General features: G+C 52.9%; 1 protein-coding gene across 1 annotated transcript in view; it reads right to left on the bottom strand.

The window, feature by feature from the left end:
• Positions 1-23,159, bottom strand: part of CPAMD8 (C3 and PZP like alpha-2-macroglobulin domain containing 8) — a gene marked incomplete at its 3' end in the record, with an annotated part of 95,933 nt that extends 72,774 nt beyond the window's left edge. The window contains exons 1-12 of the mRNA XM_082836630.1: positions 23,035-23,159; positions 19,359-19,510; positions 17,614-17,636; positions 12,380-12,545; positions 12,249-12,301; positions 11,184-11,201; positions 10,714-10,768; positions 9,588-9,701; positions 8,402-8,486; positions 6,544-6,652; positions 3,783-4,010; positions 1,492-1,662 (exon numbers count right to left, since the gene is read on the bottom strand). Of these exons, the coding sequence (XP_082692756.1) occupies positions 1,492-1,662; positions 3,783-4,010; positions 6,544-6,652; positions 8,402-8,486; positions 9,588-9,701; positions 10,714-10,768; positions 11,184-11,201; positions 12,249-12,301; positions 12,380-12,545; positions 17,614-17,636; positions 19,359-19,510; positions 23,035-23,126 (1,266 nt within the window). The 5' untranslated portion in view covers positions 23,127-23,159. The remainder of the gene's footprint in view (positions 1-1,491; positions 1,663-3,782; positions 4,011-6,543; positions 6,653-8,401; positions 8,487-9,587; positions 9,702-10,713; positions 10,769-11,183; positions 11,202-12,248; positions 12,302-12,379; positions 12,546-17,613; positions 17,637-19,358; positions 19,511-23,034) is intronic.
• Between the last annotated feature and the right edge of the window lie 448 nt (positions 23,160-23,607).

Below are 23,607 nucleotides of genomic sequence, written 5' to 3'. Positions count from 1 at the left end.
AGTGTCAGGAGGGTGATGTGTCCCAACTCCATGGGGACAGCACACGAAGCTACAAATTTGGGACCCTCCCAGCTCTCGTCCTATGCATGTGTGTCTCTCTCTTTGGTTGGTCCTAAGTTGTATCATTTTGCTATAATAAAACTGTAATTGCAAAAAATACAAACTTCCAGTTATAAATTCAGTCCTGGGGATGTAATGTACAGCATGGTGTCTGTAGTTAATCATATCGTATTGTACATTTGAGAAAGTTGCTAAAAGAATAGATCTTAGAGGTTCTCGTCACAAGAAAAAAAAAGGGTAACTGTGTATGGTAACTGGACATATTGTGACGTCATTTCACAATATATACATACATAAAATCATTATGTTGAACACCTGAAATGAATATAATGTTACACGTCCACAGGTGCTGTAATTGTAAGGTAGTGGGGTAGCAGGAACCTCCAAATTTGTAGCCAGGTGGTAAAAAGTGTTGGTGGCCTGGGGATCCCTGGCTGTTAAAAATCTTTAAGGAGGGCTTCCGTGGTGGCGCAGTGGTTGAGAGTCTGCCTGCCGATGCAGGGGACGTGGGTTCGTGCCCCGGTCCGGGAAGATCCCACGTGCCGCGGAGTGGCTGGGCCCGTGAGCCATGGCCGCTGAGCCTGCGCGTCCGGAGCCTGTGCTCCGCAACGGGAGAGGCCGCAACAGTGAGAGGCCCGCGTACCGCAAAAAAAAAAAAAAAAAAAAAAAAATCTTTAAGGACATGTCGCCCACAGGGGACATAGTGACCACAAGTGTCCTCGGCTCCCATCTACACATTTATTCTCAGCTACCTTCTGTCCCCACCATCCCAGTGTCCGTGGGGCCACCACGCCTACCACCAGCTATAGAGGTGAGGGCTGGGACATCCTCTTTACCACACCTGCTCCTCCCTCCCCTGACAAGGAGACACCAGGTCCTGCCAATTCTACCTCCACAGCTCCAGGCTCAGTGTCCTCTCCATCATCACCTCCCGTCTGCCCACCTGTGGCCCCACTCAGACATCCCCCACTATGGGCACTGGAGTGACAGACTGCCTTCTGGGTAAGCCCTGAGCACCCCTGTGAGGTGAGGGGAAGCCCCACTGGCTCCCTCCTCCGTATCTTCTTGAAATGGCTTGGCTGGCTGGGCATTTGCAGGATCCAATTACACTAGGACTGTGGGCCTCTGGGGCTGTGCATATGCTGTTCCACCTTCCTGGAAGCAGCCTGGCTGAACCTCCCCCTCGTCAGGAGTCCACCTGGGAAGATCCCCTCACAGGAGCCAGGCACCCTCATCTCTTCTCAGCCGCCCGCCTCACTCTGGGGTGGTCGGGTTATCTGACTCACTATCAGCCTCCCCCATCAGACTTTGAACTCCCTCAGGGCAGGGGCAGGACCCAGGTCCACTGACCCAGTGCCTGAGCATGGCCTGGAGGAGGGGCCAAATCCATGCCTGCTGGCTGAATGACAAGGGTCTAGGTGACTCACCCACCTCCAGCCACACGTGCTGGGCTGACACAGGGATGGAGGGGATTTCGAACCCTACCAGCCCACCCTGGGACACAGACTCGGTGGTGTATATGTTGTCCTTCGGCGTCAGCTCTGCCCTGATCTGCACCGTCACCCCCTCAGCCGGGCTGCCGTCTGGGTAGGACAGCTCCACCTGGAAGGAGTCACCAATGATTCAACGTGGTTAGGGTGGCAACACTTCCAAAACAGATCTATAGATTCAACCCAATCCCCCAGCAGGCTCCCAGCCAGCTTCCTTGCAGCAATCAACAATCTAATGCTAAAATTCATACGGAATTACAAGTGGCCCCAAACAGCCAAAGCAGTCCTGAAAAAGAACCAAGAACTCACACATCCCAATTTCAAAACTTACTACAAAGGTACAGTAATCAAGACACGTGGTACTGGGATAAGGACAGATATGCAGACCAGTAGAGTAGAAGAACTGAGAGTCCAGATATAAATCCACCCATCTATAGTCAATTGATTCAAAAAAATAAGATTAAAATATGGTGAGGGGGAATTCTCTGGCAGTCCAGTGGTTAGGACTCCACGCTTCCACTGCAGGGGGCATGGGTTCAATTCCTGCTCAGGGAACTAAGATCCTGCATGCTGAGTGGCACAGCAAAAAAAAAGAAAAGAAAAAGATTATAGTCAATTGATTTATGACAAGGGTGCCAAGACCACTCAATGGGGAAAGAACAATCCCTTCAACAAGTGGTTCTCGGACAACTGGATCTCCACATGCAGAAGAATGCAGTTGAACCCCTACCTCACACCATATACCAAAATTAACTCAAAATGGATCAGAGACCTAAATGTAATGGCTAGAACTACAAAACACTTCGAAGATAACGTAGGGGAAATCTTTTATGACCTTAGACTTGGCAAAGAAGTCACAAGGCACAAATCACCCCATGCCAGCCATTCTTCTGGTGCCACAGCCAGGTAGGAATGGGGCGGGCAATGCCACGGACAGTGCCACGTGACTCTCAGACCTCACTCATTCAGGCAGGTAGAAAAGGCAGTCAGAATGAGGGGTTCAGATATTGTGAAGAAATACGGTCAGTGGTTCCTGAAGGACCCTGGAGCACCCCTCAACTGTGTAGGTTATCTGGTGATGGGGTGACCAGCTTCAGCTCCATTCTTTAAGGCAGACAGTAGAAAATTTCTCAGGTGTAGGTGAAATGCTCCCCTTTCACTGAATGGACAGCTCCAAGCCCCTTCTTCATACACCATCTGACCATGCACATGGTGCCTTAGCTTCTACTCAAGCTGGTACCCTCAAAGCCAGGGGCACACAAGCCGTGTCTCTGTGTGTGGGACAGTGGGAGCTGAGATCTCATCATGGAGGAGAAAAGAGAGGTCCCAGAGCAGAGCAGGAGAAGCAGGACACAGCATGAGGACAGACCGCTAGGATCCTGTGGGTGACCCATGGAACATAAAAGGGGACAGGGGTGTGGGTGCTGGGCAGAGGCAGGGGTTAGAGGGCATGGCCAGCTTCCCCCTGAGGTGATGCTAGGCTCCACTGGCCTTGACTCCCCCAGCTGCAATTGAAACACAGATGCCCCAGTTCAGCAATTAGGATAAGGATCTCGAATTTCTAGTCATCTCAAACTTTACTGTGTAGAAAAAATGGTGTGGTGGGTGGGAGGGAGATGGGGGCTTGTTCAAAATGCTGTTCCCCACAGGGGATCTGAATCAGTCTGTCTCAGGGATGGGGATCTGCCTTTTAGGGACTTAGCTACTAAGTCATCCAGAGATAACGTCAACCCAGTTAAGGAAGGTGATTTAATAAGTGGATACGTTTGGTAGTGTATATGGGAGGGAGATGCAAGAGGGAGGAGATATGGGGATATATGTATGTGTATAGCTGACTCACTTTGTTATAAGGCAGAAACTAACACACAATTGTAAAGCAATTATACTCCAATAAAGATGTTAAAAAAATAATAAGTGGATACGTAGCATCATGGTTTGTCTAACTATGTGGATTAAAGTAAACCATGCTTTTAGGTGGAGCAGAATGTCCAGTGTCCCCTGCCCTGGGTACCAGCTCTCATCACACTCAGCAAAGCAGTCCCTTGATCCCAAGAGGGCAAAAGTTCTGCTGGCACAATCAAACGACGTAGTATTCGGCCAAGTCACGGCTGTGGGGCCCGCGGCACGCACTGCAGTGGTTACACAGCGGTCCTTGGGCAGGAGCTGGGCTGGGAGGCAGCGCAGAGCCTGTGACCCTGACGGCCCCTGCTGGGCACCACGCCCAGGGCTTACCTTCCCCACATAGGACAGACCCGGCTTAAACTGCTTCCTGGTGTCCTTGGAGTACCGGACATCCACCAGCTGTCTCTGGACGGGGGTGGAGTCATCAAAAGCCACCTGTTGGCTCCCGTCCGTGCTGGTCACCATGGCCCAGATGCTGACGGTACCCCGGAAGTGCTCAGGGACATCGGCCAGGATCATGTCCTTCACGCAGATGTTGAAGTCCTGGGAGCCGTGGATCTGGAGGCGGGAAACACACAGGTCGTGCTCGCCGGGAGCTGGAGGGGCTTTGAGAGACGACTCGCAAGCACAGAGCTCAAGCAGGTGACTCTGGGGACTTCCCTGGCGGTCCAACGGTTAAGACTGCATGCTCCCAATCTGGGGGGCCCAGGTTCGATCCCTGGTCAGAGAACCAGATCCCACAGGCCGCAACAAAGATCCCGCGTGCCGCAACTAAGACCAGGCACAGCCAAATAAATAAATATTAAAAAAAAAACGTAGGTGGCTCTGGTGGCTTGGAGGGCCAGGGGGACACTCGGTGACCCTTATGCCGTGAGTCACTGCGTGGGGACTGAGTCCCTGGCTGGACATGCATTATGTCCCAGGAGGGAGGGAGTCAGCTCCTTGGGAAGAAGGTGAGACAACCCCTCGGGCCAGACTGCAGGCAGGGACTTGAACCTGGTCAGCCACACTCTAGAGCACAGGCTCGCCTCCCACGCCCGGGGTACAGAACCCCCTCGATCAACCCCCATCTCAGGACCTGGGGGCAGAGGCTGGCAAATAATCCACATCCACAAACAGCTGTGGAGTGAATTACTCAGCAAAGGAGAAAATTAAGGCAAGAGCCACCAGGGGCAGCCTCCAGGGACAACGGCTAGGATACCGAGGGCACCAACGCCAGGCACGAAAGAGGTGAGGGGCCAGGGTGTCTACTCCACAGAAGAGAAGCCTCAGGGACAGAGACGGGGGACACATCCCAGGCGGCAAATGGATGAAGCAGTAGCTTCGGGTGGAAATGGGAAGGAGGTGGCGCTGACAGGGTTTAATGCCTACAGGGGCACAGAATCTCCAAGATGTGTGTGGATGTTACACAGTAGCACGCTCACAACTTAATGTTAAGTTGAAAAAGAAAAAGAAAAACCGGGTTATAAAACTTTACACGCACGGGAACGTGAAATCATGCAGCCACTTTGGAAAACAGTCTGGGAGTTCTTCAAACAACTAAACAGAGAGACACCGCTGAGAGACTGAATAGACAAATGGACCAGGGCCAGATAATACAGAAAAAAAGAGGACTCGGACCCACACTCTGCAGGCACCAGCAAGGAAGCCAACCCATTACAGTCGGCTCTCCGTATTCGCGGTTCCGCATTTGCGGATTCAACCAACTTCAAAGAGTTTCAATCTGGGATCCTGGGATGCAAAAGCCTCAGACATGGGAGGGCCAACTGTATCTATAAGTCAGACTTGTAAGAAGTCAGACCCCTATCTCAATAGCAACCAAACCATAAGCCCCGTCACAACAAGCCCCAAATGGCCAGGACCAGATTCATAACTGACATTTTTTCTGTAAGAAGTCAGACCCCTATCTCAATAGCAACCAAACCATAAGCCCCGTCACAACAAGCCCCAAATGGCCAGGACCAGATTCATAACTGACATTTTTTCTGATTTTGGCTCCCACTTCCATCTTAGGACCAATTGGAAAGAGCCAAATATGCACCCCCCTCATCCATCACTTTGGATGCCTGCTTCTAGCTACCCGCCCATGACTTTCTGCACACCAACAGCCTCCCATCGCGGCACACTGGAAGCCTTCCCTTTCTTTCACTATAAAGCCTTCCCACTTCTCCACCTGCCTTTGAGTCTCTGCCAAACACAGGTGATGGTGGCTGGCTCCCTTGCTGCAAGCTTCGAATAAATATCCTTTGCTTGTTCTCGTTTGGGCGGTCTTCATTTAATTGCACACCATACAACCCAGGGATTCCAAATGCAAGAGAAATGAAAACATCTGGCCACACAAAAACTTGTACGTGAATGTTCACAGCATCATCCGTAATAGCCGAAAAGCAGAAACAACCCAAATGTCCGTCAGCTAATGAACGGATAAACAAAATGTGGTCCAACCACGCGGCGGAATATTACTCAGCCATAAAAAGGATGAAGTACCTACACACAGTACAATGTGGATGAACCTTGAAAACATCAGGCTGAGTGAAAGAAACCAGACACAGAAAGTCACATGGTGCCTGATTCCATTTATATGAAATGTCCAGAAATCCATAGAGACAAAGCATGTAAGTAAGTGGTTGCCAGGGGCTGGAGATGCAAACAGGGCTTAACTGCAAAAGGATGTGAGAGATTGGCGGGGGTGGGGGGACGGTTAGCAGAAATATTCTAAAACTGTATGGTGGTGGTTGTATAACTCTGTAATATACTAAAAACTACCGATTTGTACATTCTATATGGGGATTTGAATTATATGATATGTGAATTATGTCTCAAGAAAACTTTTTTTTAACTTTACACACAACATCCTAAGAGGAAACACATCAAAATACCAATAGTGGCTGTGTCTGCCTATCAGAGGACAAGTCGACTTTATTACTTCTTCTTTATATGTTCTAGCCTCTATGATCAGCCTGCAGGAATATTATCATCAGAATATCCCCACCATCTAAACTGTTTTGGAAAGCAAAATAAAACGGACGATCACAGAGCTGAAGCTGGCGGGAAGGGACCCACCGAGTGGGTCGGGGTTCCTGCTCCTCACCTTGGTGGTCCTAAGGATGGGGCGCCCCACCTCCTGGCTGTAGTACCCCACGCCATTTACAGTCATGTTGATGGTTAAAGTCCCCGAGACAGGTTTCCCAAAGGTATACCTGGAACGAAAGGACAAAGGGTAGTAAGTTTCACAAGCAGGAGATGCCCAGGGGACAGTGGGGGAGGGGTCAGTTTCAGGAAGGCCAGGCACAGCAAGATGTGATCAGTGGTACAGTGGCTAATCCAGGGATGCTTCCCATCCTACATTCCACCCTTACAGCCCTCCCTGTAGCCCTGAGTAAGGACAGATCATGTCAGGGCCCTGTGTTCCTCTCCACCAAGCCTCATGTTGGACAGAAAAAGAGACCAAGGGTCAGAGAAGAACTCTGGAGCAAAGCAGCAGGGTATATGAGACAACCACTGAGGTTGGCCACACATTGGAGCAAGGCAGCCCAGAGGATCGAGCAACCGTGGACAACAGGAAGGCCTGGCTGGGCTTAAGTGCCCTGGGAGTTCAACTTTGAACCAGAGATCTGACCTCTCTGAGCTTTGGTTTCCTCACCGGGAGAATGAGAATAAAACCATCGTCTCAGGGATGTTGGTAAAATACTTAAATGTATGTATATCATGCCTGATGCAGTGGAGACACCTGCTTACTGGGACACAGGGGCAAAAGTGGAGCAAAATGGGAGAAAATTTAAAAAATAACACCCAGAATTTTGATAGTATTTTCTGGACTATAAAATGTGTGTATCCAGCAGCTCTATTTACAGTAACCAGGACATGGAAGCAACCTAAGTGTCCATCAACAGATGAATGGATAAAGAAGATGTGGCAAATATATACAATAGAATATTACTCAGCCATAAAAAGAAACGAAATTGGGTTATTTGTAGTGAGGTGGATGGACCTAGAGTCTGTCATACAGAGTGAAATAAGTCAGAAAGAGAAAAACAAATACCGTATGCTAACACATATAAATGGAATCTTAAAAACAAAAAAATGTTCTGATGACCCTAGGGGCAGGACAGGAATAAAGACACAGATGTAGAGAATGGACTTGAGGACATGCACGGGGAGGGGGAAGGCTAAGCTGGGACGAAGTGAGAGAGGGGCGTGGACATATATACACTACCAAATGTAGAACAGATAGCTAGTGGGAAGCAGCCACATAGCACAGGGAGATCAACTCGGGGCTTTGTGACCGCCTAGAGGGGTGGGAAAGGGAGAGTGGGAGGGGGTATGGGGATATATGTATACGCATGGCTGATTCACTTTGTTATACGGCAGAAACTAACACGACAATATAAAGCTATTATACTCCAATAGAGATGTTAAAAAAAAAAAATGTGTGTATCCACCACGTCCCTGGATTTGAAAACACACACAGCCAGGGGAGACACACGAGGGGCAAGTGTCAGCCACAACCTCCGGCACGTGGCAGAGATGGGGCGGGGACACGGGCCATGTAGGGCTCCCCCAGGGGCCCCAGAAAGGGACAGAGCCTCTTGACTCCCTCCGGTCGACCCTCGCGTCGGGCTCCGTCAACAGCCTGGTCATTAGGCGGGTCAGCCCACTGGCTGTAGGTCAGCCCACTGGCTGTGGATGCCGCCCACAGGGTAAGGGGCATGGCCCGGGGGGTGTGCCCTGGGGAAGGGCATGCCCTAGGGGTGGGACATGTCCTAGGGGCAGGGGCTTCCCTGGGGAGGGGCAAGTCCTAGGGGAGGAGCAAGTCCTAAGGGGAATGGGCGTGCTCTGGAGAAGGGGCGTGTCCTAGGGGAGGAGCATTGCTGGGAAGGGGTGGGTCCTAGGGGAGGGGCGTGCCCACAGTGGGAAGGGCTCACCGACAGTAGCCGCCTCTTTCTCACCTGGCCCGCACAGTGCCGGTCTCACAAGTGTCCAGGTCCTGGATATATCGGGGCGGGTCAATAAGGAGCTCAAACTTCGGCAACACTGAAGGGAGAGAGCAGAGAGGAGGGAGGCAGGGTGGCTTCCACCTCTGGGGCGGCCCCAGAAGGGTACTGGAGATGTGGGAGGGAGGAACACAAAGCCATCTCTGGGGTTTCTGTGCTGCTGACACCATAGGAATCCACACCACCCGTTGCTGAGCACGGGCAGCTCTCTGGGGGTTTTGCCGGCCGCATCTATTTCCTATCTTTGGGGGACCAGCACTTCGTTTTTCTCAGGGGGCCATGTATCATCAGTTTTAGGCCAGCTGAACTGAGTGCAGCCAATTACAGCCCATCCCAGGGGTGCACAAGTAGCCAGGCTTCTGGACCCATCAGGGGCATCCTGAGGGTGCCTGCAGCTGCAAAGGGTCACTCTTTGCCGCCCTGGGCACATCCAGCCAGCTCGTCCCCCTGCACAGCCCACAGAGAGATGGACACCAAGGAGCAGAATGGAGGAAACATGAAGACTCTGGTCCTGAGAGCTTGTTACACGAGCCTATAACCCTTTCCTTTTGCTTACTGGGTCTGCACCAGGCTTCTGTTGCTTGCAACCCATAACCTGACCTCTAAGGATTTTCCTTCCAAGACCTGCCTCGTGAAAGGAAGAGAAATCCTTGACCCCATCCGGGAGAATTTTAGCACAGAAGCAGAGTATGTGGCTCTGGCCCAGGTTCATTCCCCAGCTCTTAGTACTTGAGCAGTTTCCTTAACAGCTCTCTCAGCCTCAGTTTCCCCATCTGTAAACTGGAGATGCCTCATAGGTTCAGGACAAGGATGAAAGAACAAAAGGAAGTGAAAACCTTAAAAAGGAAGGACATTCGGACACATGCTGCAACACGGATGAACCTTGAGGACATTATGCTCCGTGAAATAAGCTACTCACAAAAAGACAAATACCTTATGATTCTACTCGTATGAAGTCATATATTTTACAATTTTTTTTAAAGGACATGACAAAGGCCCAGCCTTCCTTATCGTGCCTGGCCCTACTGAGCCCTCAGTGAACGAGGCTCCGGCCATCTTCCCCCTTGTCATGTGTGTCGTCACTAGGGCTGTGGTTTCTCCCAGATCTGAAATCCTAGGGTCCTAAGATTCTCCGACTTACCATACTTCTGAACTTCAAAGGACTTGTTGTACACGTGGCCTTGCATTTCGACAAAAACGAACCATTCTCCCAGTACCGGCTGGTCAGACAAGGGGAAGGTCATGTTGGTGATGCCTGTGTGAAGAGAGACGCCCCCCCTCATCCTGGGGCAAGTGAGTGTGCAGAGGGCCTGGCATCTGGTGGTGAGGTCAGGGCAGAGGCGCCCCGGGGACCCTGCGCCTCCCCCTGGCTGAGCAGTCCCTCGGGGAAGCCAGAAGCCACCCGAGGCTGGCGGGGATTTGCGCAGAACAAGCACCTCTGCAGTCTGAAGGGGAAGCAGCAAGACACTGCACCTTGGGTTCCTGGGGGACCCCTGAGGCCAAGGCCAGGCGCAGGCAGCTCTGCTCCACACGAGCCGTTCCCTTGGTGACAGAGAATCACACAAGCCCTGTCCCTACTTGGCAGCCCTCTCTAGGCATCTCAGAATCAGGAAGAGCGAAATGGACATGGAGAGGGGTCAAGGCCAGGCCAGGAGACCTGCACAGCCCACATGGCGGCTAGAGACCCCATTCTCTGTGTCTGGTTCACAGAGGCATGCGGGGGCCAGGAGCCCCCGAGCAGGACTCAGGGGTCTGTCATGTCTGTGCATTTCCCAGGTCGAGGGTGCACAGCTGTCCTCAGTCTCCCCAAGCCCCACCTACAGCTCCCCTCTCCCAGGACTCCACTTCCCTTAGGGCCGAAGCACAAAGGGAGATGTCAATTACATGGCCCTTATTGTCATAGAGAAAGAAAAAAATGCCAACTCCTCAGGCAAAGCAAAGCCTTCTGACTCCCAGCTGGAAAAGAACTGTCTCCTGTTGCATTGGGGATGAGGACAAAGAAGATCTGCAGCAGGAGGAAGGTGGGGGGTGCCCACAAACAAGGCCCTGATATTCCAGAAAGATCTCAAGTTACAGGAGGATCCCCAGCTGGGATCCCAGGCACACAGAAATGTGGGCGGAGGGTCCCAACGCCGCAGGGAAGGAGCGGCAGGTGCCCAGACAGAGCACATTCTATTTTCCTGGAAGGTTTATCACATCTGCCACCCAAAGGTGCAGCCCCCAAACCACAGAAGGAATTAGGAGAGAGGATGAGAAGAGAGGCTTACCGCAGCATAAGGGCTGCAAGTGTCTCCACTCCATCATCCGTGAGCCCCGGGGGTCCTGCAGGGGGACGGATGCACAGTAAACTCAAGGCAGCCTGTGTGTGCCCGGTGTGCATGCGGACCTTCCAAGCCTGCTCTCTAGGCAGAACAGAGAGCTCGGGGCAAACAGAGAGCTCGGGGCAAACAGAAGCTCGGGGCATAGAAGGGACTTGTCTGAGGACAAGGTGGCGGAAAGGGCTGGCCTGCCTCCTCATTTAGGGAGCTGCATGCAAATCTACAAAGAGATGGACAGACACATGCTCAGCTTATTCCAGGGTGGACCCAGGGATCGGGATGGACCAGGTCCCAGTCTATGGGGTGCCGAGGCAGGCAGGGATCAACCCAGAGGGTGGATGTTAGGCAAAAACAGACCAGGTCTTGCAGAGAGCGGGCTAACTGTCTCTGAGCCAGCTGCAGAGGGGCAGGCCACTCACCAGGACATAAGCTTCCAGCTGCAACAGAGACAGACAGAGGCAGTGAGCAAACCCTCCCATAAGACCCGAGCCCTCTGTGCATGCTAAGTGTTCATCCCTCGGGACAGGCACAGGTTCTGTAATGGGTTTAATGGTGTCCCCCTCCTCCCAAAATTCACACGTTGATGTCCTCACGCTCAGGGTCTCAGAATGTGACTGTATTTGGAGACGGGTCTTGATAGTGGTGATTAGTTAAAATAAGGTCCCTAGCATAGGTCCCAGTCCAATAGGACTGGTGTCATAAGAAGGGGAAATTTGGACACAGATGCACACAGAGGGAAGACAATATGAAGACACAGAGAGAAGACGGCCAGCTACAAGCCAAGGAGGCAGGCCTGGAACAAATCCTTCCTTCACGGTCCCTGGAAGGAACCAATTCTGCCCCCACCTTGATCTTAGACTTCTGGCCTCCAGAACTGGGAAAGAATACATTTCTGCCCTTTAAATCATTGAGCAAACTCATACAGTGGCCACTGGCAATGAGGGTGGCCGAGCCCCATCCGGGACCTCTGTGTTCCTGGCTCCCCATCACAGCCCTGCCCTCCTCTCCAGACTCCCACACGCCCCAACCAAGGACAGCTCCTCCAGGCAGCCCTCCCATGTTGCAGCTGGGTTGTTTTTTCAAGGGATCATGCCAGGTTCCTTGAAGGTCTGGAATGCACGCTTTCATCCCTGAACCCCCAGCACCTGCCTGGAGCCTGGCTTCTAGCTCCATCAACGTCACACTGAACAGTCAACACTGACTCCGGTGAAGGTCAACTGCTTGCACAACTTGCCCCTCTCTGGGGAAGGCTGTGGGCAGACGACCCCCTAAAACAACTGGGCACAGGGACTCAGCACCGTCCGCTCAGAAACATACACGTTTGGGACCTTCAAAACCTCCCTGGCCGTGGACCTCAGTATCCCACTCCTGGGATACTAGAAGGTAGAAGAGGCGGGAGAAAGGCCAGTTGTGGATGGTGGCCCTGGCCAGGCCGAACCCAGGTGGGTACGTTCCGGGCCCACGGTTTTAGAAGCCAATCTCACCTTCTCGCTGATGGGCCTCAGGTCTGGAGTGACAGTGAAGATGCTGATGAGCACTGGAAGAAAGGACATAGGCGTGTGGCAGCTCCAGGCCATGGCTGGCCCTCCCCCACCGGCGCGCACCGGCCACCCACCTCGGTGTTGGGGCCTGTACACCGGCTTGTCGGTCTGGATGAACACGGAGGCTCCCCGGCTGTCCACAGTCACTGAAGTCTGGTTGTGGAAGAAGGGGCCCTCCTCTGCCCACCAACCACGGCCCCACACCTTCAGGAGGGCCTGGCCCCAGAGGCCCGTGGGCACCTGCAGGCAGAGCACAGAGCTTTGGGCAGGGGGTGTCACCCTGGAAGGTACCCAGGTATTGTGAAAGCAGCATGGAGGTCTAGGGCAGGGGAGCACACCCGGGGGCAATTGTGCACCCAGGGGACACTCAACAGTTTCAGGAGATTTTTGGGGTGTCACAGCTTCGGGGAGCAGGCGCTACTGGGCATCTGGTGGGTGGAGGCCAGGGATGCTGTTCAAGACCCTGTGATGCACAGGACGGCTGTCAGCAGCGCTGAGAATGAGAAACATTGGTGTAGCTTGACAAGACAGAGCCTTCTCCTCTCCTGACACTGCAAGCTTGCAAAGATATTCTCATCCCTGTAGAGCTACAAGAATTATCTCCCATCTTACCCAAATGCAGTCATAGCTGGTAAGCTGGGAGGTATGGAGACCCTAGTCCCTTCATATACATATATACATATGAATACATGTATGCCTATGTATGTATATTTTCATATTTCATATATGTATAGAGTGCATGTGCCTCTGTGCTTTGTCTCACTGTGAACACTGCACACACATTATACAATCCCATGTATATGAAATGTCCACAACAGGCAAATCCACAGAGACAGGAAGCAGATTATTGGGTACCAGGAGCTGGAGGGAGATGGGGAATGGGGAGTGACAGCTAACGGGGATGGGCTTTCCTTCCTGGGTAATGAAAATGTTCTGCAACTAGACAGGGGTGGTGGTTGCACAATAGTGTGAATGTTCTAAATGCCACTGAACTGTCCACTTTAAAATGGTGAAAGTGGTAAAAAAAAAAAAAAGAGGGTTTTTTTGGCCACCTAGATGGATTAAAAAAAATAATAATACCCCCTGCAGTCTTAAGGATTCACCCTGGAGTTCAAATTCTTCTAGGGCAAAATTTCCAACATTTAGGGAATGGAAACGACCCTACATAATTCCCTCATTTTTTCCTTTTTAAGTGATGAGCAGAATACCCATGCATGCGAGTCATAACCTACAGAAACTCCTTTTGTGACTAAAGCAAACAAAAGTCACGACTCTGGATGTGACCATGTGCCATGAATGCGATGCTCGTGGCCATCCCTGGGTGCCTGGCGGGTGGACATTACGTGGTCATCAGTTCACACTGGGAGCTACAGCACCACCTGTTCCTAAGACCATCCAAATGTGGGGGTGTTCTTCTCCCAGTTGTTTGTCAGCATCCACCTGTGTGATTGCTCAAGGGGTGAAAAAGTCCTCGTGACCATCACAGCAATCAACCATGCTAAGTATCCTGGTGAATTATCTGACCGGTCCTCACACCAGTGTGCCCATTTTATGGATGAGGTCGGGGCATGCCAGGACCTTCTCCATCCTTCCAGCACCTGTCTCTGGCTGCCTCTCTTGTCTGCTCTGAACAGCATCAGAGGGACCCTGCCTGCCTACCTGCCTGCCCACCTGCCACCCTCGGGATGGGGCGTCTCAGGACTCTGGGGTCCCTCCTAACTGCAGTTAACCTTGAGAACCTTTAGGACGAACTTGAGGATAATCCCCTTACTTTGACCCCCAAATCTTTACCTGCCTTTGTTTCTGGAAACCACTTAGTACCAGCCAAAGACCTCCATGCAAGGAGGAAAAAAACCCAGGCCACCCAGGGGAGCAGGCATGGACAGGTAGGAAGTAGCTGGTGGGGGGGGGGGGGGCTGTGTGCCAGCGGGGTGTCGTGGGTGCTGGGACCAAGAAGCTGCCCCTGAGAACAGAAAGGATCAGATGTGACCTTTGGGGACATGAAGTGACCCGCCCCGGGTCTTGAAAGCTGCAGAGCTGCCGTTTCCAATCAAGTCTCAGCTCAAAGTGGCGTTCCTACCTGGTCCTGCACCTGCCAGCCCTCAGAGGTCTTGCCGGAAGGTTCTGGACTGAGCTGACCCCCATCCCCACCCCTGACCTCAGTGATCCACATTTGCTCCTTTAGCATCAGTGACAGCCAAGGACTCGGGGGGCCGAGATCCAAGCAAGGGAGGCGGCCAGGCAAAGTTGGTGTAGCTGGCAGCTGAGTACAAAGGTGGGGGGCTTGGGGCCCAGCTAAGGAAAGAGGCTGGCTGTCCTCTGGGGAAGGCTGTGTGGAGGGGCCAGTCCTACGGCAGGCCGATCCACCGCCCTGATGAACGCCCAGCTCCCCGCCCCTCCAGGCAGGAGAGGCCCCTGGGGCTCTGGGTGGGGGTCCCAGATTACCGGACTCCGTAGGCATCCACCAAACATACCCGAGAGAGAAGCCATCAGACTCACTAGACCCTGAGTTTCCGACACATTGTTGTGCAGATGGGTGGTCAGGACTTAAAGCCATGGCACACAGTAGACACCCATGGTTGGTGGCGACAGGTATCACGATTCCACTCCTAAATGGAAATCATCCGAAGCAGAGGGATTCAGGTGAAGGCTGATTCCACAGATTGGAAATCTCCCTCCCACTATTCATGGGAGCTCCTGGCTGGCTCCACTCCAGGCCACTGGCTGCCTCTTTTGGCCTCTTTCCTGCCCCAGGGCTTTTGCACCGGTGGTTCCCTCTGCCTGGAATGCCCTGTCCCCAGATTCCTGCATGTCGGTTCCTCCTGGTTTCAGTTCAGAGGGACCCTGCTGCCATATAAAATGGGACTCTACCCCCCACTCCTCAGCATTCTCTTTCTCTGACACATTTTAAAACAAAATGTTAGAATCTGATTAACATTTAGTGTCCTAAAATAGGACACTTGCTACTCTCTGAGGTGATCATGTTTATGTAATTGGGGGGTTACTGTCTGACCCACCCCTTTGCCCATCACCAATAAGGCTGGTGGCTGAGAGCAGGGAATGTGGCCAACTTCCTGCTTGAAACTGCATAGATGCTTAAGACATTTGTTACACAGATGCACGGGTTAAGTCTAAAAAATCGAAATAAAACAAATATCATGAGGTTTTAGGTATGCTTTCTTGAAAGTTCCATCAAGGGCCTCTTACCGGCATCCTCGCTGCTGCACAGATGAGAAGGACGAGGCGAGACACAGACCGGGTAGAGCCTGCCTGTGGCAGTCAGTGGCAACACTAGGTCCCCACAACACGGGTTTCCAAGCCCTGTACCTGGAAGCACTCAGGTCCCCAAGGCAGGCACGGCTGGGGAGTGGGTGGGGTAGTGGGCAGGGGAGTCCTACACCCACAAGAGCAGCTTCTCTCTTGTCTGAGGCCCACATCATGGTTCCACAGAGCAGAGTTTCTTAACTCAACCTCGGCACTACTGACGTTTAGGGCTGAATCATCCTCTGCGGTGACGGGGACGGGGGCGTCCTGTCCCTGTAGGGTGTTGAGCAGCATCCCTGGCCTCCACCCACTAGATGGCAGTAGCACCCTCACCCCCAGCTACCATAACCAGAAATATCTCCAGACACTGCCATTGTCCCCCGGCGGGGGAGGGGAGCATCCTTCCCCACCCCCCAAGTTGAGAAAGGCTCATCCAGAGCTCTTCTAAATGCTGAGGATCCCAAGACCCTTTTGAAAGTCTCCAGTCCAGGGATCCCCGGCCCTTCTCCCAGTTATATGGCCCTTTACTGGTTTCTTATACAAATCCACAGCATCTCGCCTGTGAAGAGTGCCTTCTTATGTGCGGTGGCTAGGGACACAGCATAACCTTAACCCCGCTGGGGCAGCCCTGGTTTCTTTCTTTCTTTCTTTTTCTTTCTGGTAAGTAATATGCTTTAGTAAAAGTACTTCTCTAAATAAAACACACGAGGCTTTCTTTTTTCCTAAGTAGTTCATCTGTCAGTGGACAGGGCAGCCCTGCATTCTGATTCACAAGAAAGCAGATCTGCTCACAGGAAGCCGGCAAGGGCGGCTCTAGCCCATTGATCCAGGGTTTTCCAAATGCTGACATCTGGGGCTGGCTCATTCTCCGCGGAGGGGCTGTCCTGTGTATTATAGGACTTGAGCAGCATCCTTGGTCTCTACCCACTAGAAGCCAGTAGCAACCTCCAACCCTGCCCCCCAAGCTGTGACAACCAGAACTGTCTCCAGACCCTGCAAACCTCACCCCCGGGACAGAACTCTAGAGAAAGAATTCTAACATTGACAAGAGGGCAGGAAGACCACTGCCCCACAGCAATGAGACACTAATGATGCATCCCATGCCATGGAAGAGGAACCGCCCCGGACTTCATTCTAATCACTGAGAGAGAGCACATTACAATTTGGAACGATTCTCTACTTAGCCCATCCTTTCAGGGACTCCTTTGAGCATCTGGTAAGCGTTAAGGACTAGCTAACCCAGAGAAAGCCGACAATTTCAGGGCTTACGACTGCCTTGAAATCCAAGGACTCCAGTTAAAAAACCCATGTCAGAGAATGACCTACCTGTAGTTTGGTATGTAAAATAATCTTAAAATAATAATATTCAATGCCAACAAGGCTGAGGGCAATTTGGTCTCTAACGTATAGCTGGTGGTACCATGCACGTGCACTGCTGTGTCTTCCAAGACAAAACAGGACACAGCAAGAGCCTTGGATCCTAATTTGGTAGCTCTTCTTTCAGGGTGTTCAGTCTAAGGCAGGCATCCAGTACGTTAACAGCTTTACGCGCAAAGATGCTCTCAACTTTTGGATTACATTATCAAAACCCGGAAAACAAGAAAGAAATCTAACTATGTACAAGCGATGTGTGTGTGAGGGGGAGGTGTTAGTAAATGAGTATATGAAAGAGATGCAGTGGGATGTTATTTACAATAGGATGCAATCATAGAGACTTGGAAACACGGAAGTATGTTTACGCAACGTGTGAAGAGAAAATGGCATGACAGACCACAATATACCCTTTAACTGCAACTATGAAAGAAAATGTCTTTATGTGGACAAGGATTTATGGGAAACATGAAAAAGTGAAAAGTATGAGGGATGGGATTATGGTGAGATGTCTCCTTTTGTAAACTGTTTTTTCCTTCATTATTCTTTTTTTTTTTTTTTTACATCACCATTAATGATTCTTTTTACAACACATGCAACTTCTCTTGTTCCATTCCAGTTCAATTCTTTATTTCCAAGGTAGGGTTTCTGATTTCAAAAATTCATAGCTTACCTTGAGTTTGATTGTCCCTTTATCTAAAAAATGAAAATAAAATGAAAACGGTTAAATCAGGAGCTGTGTTTGCCTGCCTCCTTGAGCTGCAGCCTTACAAACAGGGGCTTTCTCAACCCAGAGGGATTTTCTGTGGACAAACACACACCCTGGGTCATGCTGGTCTGGCCTGGGCTGGGATCGGCGGAAGTGAGAGGTTTCCTCCAAGCTGGAGAGTACTGAAGACCGGAGGGCATGGACAAAGCCGAGCTATTCAGGGGAAGGTTGGCCAGCCTGCATACTTTATTCACTTCACCCCTGGCCCCTGCCCAAGGTAAGCTGTGAGGGGAGCAAAGAGAAAACTCCACGGGAGAGGAACAAGGAGAAAGGGGGAGAGAAAAAAGAGGAGCCTGAGGTCCCCAGTGGACCTCACTCCAATGGATCTAACTAGTCTTCCATCTACCTCTCTCTTCCACCCAAACTGAGTCATCTGTCGTCTGACACTTCTCCAGGCTCTTTGGCCTCCAGGACTTAATTAGGCATCTACTGTTTCTGCCTCCCAGTGTCCATTTCCCCCATTTCCTGCTAGCAGAAGCCCGATTTTCTTGGAGGAGCCCACCTACCCAACTCCTAATTCTTAAGGTTTAGTGGGTTCTGCCCATCTTCCCTGGGGCTCTGTGCAGATCTACATGGGCCTTCCTCCTAGACGCAGTGATTGGTTCAGAGTTGAGCACATGTCCTAAAATGGGCCAATCAGCATGGGCCGTCCACCTGGTCACAGGACTTGGTTCAGAGTTGAGCACATGACCCACATGGGCCAATCAGCATAGGCCTTCCCTCTGGTCACGGGGATTGGCTCAGGATTGAGCACATGACCCAACATGAGCCAATCAGAGTTAATCCTGCGACTTTGCCCAAAGGTCCTGTAACTGCCAGTCCCTCCCTGCTTTGGAGCGACACAGGCACATCCAGAAGTGGAGCTGGGAGACTGGGCCAGGGATGCCAGGGGACTTTTCCAGTTATAAGAGCCCATAAACTCTCTGTTGCTGAAGCCAACCTGATTTGGGTTTCAGGACTGGCCAGTGGAGTCGGGACTGCCTGCACTTCTCCTGCCTACCCAAGTCTCCCTCTCCCAGGGGACAGAGGCTGCCTTGTTGGCCTTGGGAGACCTGACATCATCTCTCGGTGTCTCCTGTGGCCACACCACACCCTGCATGATGAATGAGTTACCTGCCCTGCTGGACTACAGGCCCTAAGGCAGGGCCTGGTCTCCACACTTTGTCCAAGAGGCCAACGCTGCTGTTGTCTGCAGTTTACGAAAGAGAGCCAGGGAGAAGCTGGCTGAGGGCCTGAGCTCAACTCAGTGGCAGGCTGGCTGTGAGCCCAGCTCCGGGTCTAACACCACAGGGGTGCTAGAAGCTCAACAAAGGATCTGAAAAGGTCACAAGGTTCCCTCTGGGCCCCCTTCCCACGTCTAGCCAAAACTGGCACGAAAGGGTGCCCAAATCTATCCAGATCTGCACCCACTGAACCTGAGCTGCTGAGGAACAAGGAACTCTGATTTCCCAGACTGGGCAGGTGGCTTCCCCTGCTGGGCCTTACTCTCTCCATCTGTAAAGTGAGGAGAATGCAACCTGTCCTCCTACTCCTGCCAGGGTTCTGGAGGTGAGGTGGGAAGGAAGCAAAGCAATGCCGACACTGCCTGAGCCCTAAAGACCACTTTGCAAAGGGAGGGGAAGGCCTGGTCAGGCACCCCAGGGACCTACCCAGGATGGCTCCCTGGCTCTGCGCCACCGCCTCACCCTGGGCCACCAGCTGAGCCTGGACCATGACTTCCCTCGGGGAGTTAAAGATGGTCACACTGATGACTTCCTCCACTCCTGAGCGGAAGACGGAGGGTGCAGCGATCAAATAGCCCCTGCAGAAGAGGAGAACCGCAGTGAAGGCCAAAGGTTCTGACCCATCCCTAGCCTCACTGTCACCTGGCTGAATCAGGGTGCACCCTAGGTGGACTCCCACCTATGCCTGACCACACTCCAGTGGCACTGGTCACTTTATGTGTCCGTGTCCCCTACCAACCTGTGAGCTCCTTGAGGCTTGTTCACCTCTGAATTCCTCCCCTCGCCCCGAGTAAGCAAGAATCTGGCTTCTCTGGATCTACCCGGAACCACACCCCCTTCGATCTCCGCATTATGGCCTCTGGACTTTTTTCGCAGCTCCTTCTGCCACAGGACCTTTGCACATGCCACACCCACAAACTAAAATACTCTCCCCTGTAGACTGAGTTACTGGTAGGATCCCACTTCATCCTCAAAGCCACCCGTGAGACGTGCTAACATCTCCCATTTACAGAGTCAGAAATTAAGCCCCAGAGAAGCCAATTCACGTGCCCGAGTCAGTGAGAGATTAGGCTACAAACCCAGGCAGCCAGACTCTGGACCCCAGTGGAAAGAAGCAAGGAACTACCTGCAGCATTAATTTTAAGAATAAGACCCTAAAGACAAACTAAATGGCCTGAAACAGGAAAAGCACTGTGAACAATGGAGTCAAAACAGCTCTTTCTTTCTCAAAAGACCAGCTTGCCTGGGAAGACATTTCTGGAAGAGAGGTGTTACTATACTGTTTTCCAGACGGGAAGGCTGACCTTGCAGAAGGAGGAGGAACGTGCACCAGACCACACAGCCTAGGCAGGAGAGGGCCCTGGGGTCCCCTTATGGCACCGGACCTGGAGGCCTAGGTCCTCCCCACCTGAGCTCCTGCTTCCCCGTTATTTTGCAGCCTTAGGTAGAAGATCACAAAGGCTCATCCATAACCACGTGACCCACTCACAGTGCATTGGCAAGTGCCAGGAGCCTGGCAGCAAAGGCAGCACGATTCCAACGGTGCAGAACTACAGGCATCAGAAGGAAACAGGAGAGAGGGAAAACACTGGGCAAACACTGAGATCAGGAGAGGTTGTTTTATTTCTCAACATCCTCTCTGGGACAACCCCAGGTCCACACACAAAGAGATGAATTTAGACCCTTACCACACACCATACACGAAGAGGACCTTCGAGACATGCCAGGTACTATATGACTCCAGCACTGATAAGAGTGTGCAAAGACCCTAGTTTCATAGGTGCACTGCCCAGCAGTGGCTGGACCCAGTAACCCTGGGGTCCGATGTTCTGTCTGACTCCAGCAACGACAAGCGCCTGCAATGACAGGGCTCCTCTGTGCAGTGTCAGGCCTTGGCCATGCACAGAGCATACATTGATCCTGGGTATGTACCTGCACCAGCCGGAGCATGCAACGACCCTGGGTTTCATGGATGTTCTGTCCGGATCCAGCACTGACCACAATGTGTACTGACCCTGCGTCCTATATGTTCTGTCCCACTCCAGCATCAAACACAGCATTCCGTGACACTGGGACAGACAGGTACTGCCTCAAGCGTGGGAAGACCTTTGCTTCATGTGTGATGTGCACCATCCAGCTCCAGCACTGACCAGAGGGTGCAATGACCCTGGGGTCACCTGTGCAGTGTCTGGCCTCAGCGGTGCACAGAGCACGCAATGATCCTGGGTACGTAACTGTACTGTCTGGAGCACACAATCACCCCCACGTACGTGATGTGTACTATCTGAACTCTAACACCGACCTGCACAGGCAATGACCCTGGGTTCCTGTGTGTCCTGCCCCACTGCAGCATGGGAATACGGCCACCTTCAGGACAGAAACTTTCTGCCCAGCTCCCAGATGACCCCCAGGGCCTCCCACATAGCACCTGCTGAGTGTGGAAGAGTACTGGGGGAAATGCACAACCCACGTGTTCACTTTCCTTGGGCACTTCTAAAGCCCTTATCCAGATCTGAGTTAGGGTCTTCACTCAAAGGCCCAGAGAACCTGATAGAACCAAATTAACTTTCCCTGCGACTCAGGAATTACAGCTGTTGGAGGGCTCGCCAGCCAATCACTGTCTGCCTGATACACCCCTGCCATCTGGGCTGACACTGGCTTCTCATCCTTTGGTCTTGGAAGGTCCCATCCTGGGAAGGGTGGTATTTGGTAAAGTGTAGACAGTATTGGTCTCATAACAGTGTGCAAATCCATGGGGCTTTCTGGCATCAGGCATTCCTCACACTACAGTCAGATGGATCACAGAAGTGGGTATCCGGGGCTATTCCTAAAACGGGATCCTTCGGGCTGATGAGCCATGGCTCTGGCTTAGAGGTCGGCTAATCTGGACCCCTGGGTTGGTTACTGTGTGTCTCCCAGCACGAGAGTTCCATTTGACTCAACAGTAGGTAAGATCCCAGGGCAACTTTAGTCAGAGGCAAATACTCCTGAGAACTGTTTAAAACTCTGCAACACAGGGACTCTGAACTTGGTCCTTATAAGGCGGGGTCTCTCATGGAGGGCAGGGTCATGCTTCGTGCTGGGGACTGTCCTGTGCATGGCAGGATGCGTAGCAGCATCCCTGGCCTCCACCCAGTAGATTCCAGCCGCATGGCCTCCCCCTAGATGTGACGAACAAAAATGCCTCCGGACATTGCTGAATGACCCCAGGGAGACAAAAATCGCCCCTTGGCTGAAAACTGCTATCCTGAGGGATGCCAGCTCTGAAAGCATCAGGTCAAAAGTTTGCTGGGCTCCAATTTCACAAGGCCCAGGGGAGGTAAACCCCATGGTTCCAACTGCAGCATGGTGTCTTACTTTTCAAACTCGTAATCCAAAGGAGCAGCACGGGAGGTGCCTCCGCTCACCTAGTCTCACTGCTGACCTGTTTTCTGGGAACTCCTGTACAAGGGCTGCTTGAACAAGGCTCAGAAAGGCCGGTCTGCACTAAACGGCTGAGCCTGAGCAGCTGCAGGCAGGCCCCCTCCCAGCCCACAACCCCGCAGGGCTCACCCAAACTTGGCAGGTCTGCGAATAGTCCCTGTGAAGCCAACTCATGGGAAATTCTCCTTAGCAGCTAGTTAATTCACCTCCTCACTGTGTCAACTCACCAGAAGCTCTGTAAGCAAACTTCAAGAAAAGTGTGGAAGCAAAATAAACACTTCCTCCGCCCCCCCCCACGCCCGCCCAAGGAAAACGGAACGGCAGGTCTCTCCTTCCATTTCTCAGCCAAGACACGCACCTCTTACCTTCAAGCCACGGACAACTGGAAATCGCCACCCAAGAAGACAGCCCTGGTCACACCAAGGGAGCGAGGTGGGATGGGGGGAGGGCCTCGCCGCCTTAGCTCTGAGGAGTCCTTGTACCCCCACGGGGCCACTTCTGAAGCCTCAGGCTACCCTCTTCCCAGTCCGACTCGTGGCGGCTAGGGGGTCAAGATTCTAGGTCCTGCCCAGCCCGGAGGCTGTGTGGCCTTGGACAGGTCGCTGCGTCTCTGGACCAGACCCCGCGACCCCCACCCCGAGAAGGCGGCCAGCCTCCTCCGTCGCCCGGGGCTACTCACGGGGCCTGGGGCTGCGCAGCGCGCACGCCGTCCCGCGGCGACAGCAGCAGCAGCAGGAGCCGGAGCAGCGGCCAGAGCAGGGCGACCCACATTTTCCGGCTCCGCGGGGCTGCCGCGCCCGGGTAGGGGGCCCTTTGTTCGCAGCCCCCGCGCAGTGCGCCCGGCGCCATGCGCCCAACTCCGCGCCCGGCTAGGCTGGGGCAGCGGGGGACCAGCCCCCTCCCCGGACCCGCCTTGTCCCCGGGCCCGCCCCCACCCGGACCCGCCCCGCTCACCCCCTCCCGGCCTCCCGCCCCGCCCACTCTCCGGACCTCGTCCCGCCCCCTCCCCCCGCTCCCTTCCCGGGACTCATCCCCCCCCTCAAAACCGACTCTCCCCCAATATCTCCTGGGACCCGCCCCGCCCTCAGCCCGGACGCACCCCCAGACCTGACCCATTCCCTTCCCCTTCGTCGGACCCGACCCATCCCACTCTTCGCCCCCCGCAACCCGGCCCCGCATCCTCTCCGGACCCGCCCCCGCCCTGGACTGCCCCCTTCCGAGCTCCCTGCCTGGCCGCCTCCCCGCCGCCCCC

This window comes from Leucopleurus acutus, assembly GCF_964270905.1.
Source record: "Leucopleurus acutus genome assembly, chromosome: 3".
NCBI lineage: Eukaryota > Metazoa > Chordata > Mammalia > Artiodactyla > Delphinidae > Leucopleurus > Leucopleurus acutus.
This window is presented reverse-complemented; position numbering and strand designations above follow the sequence as displayed.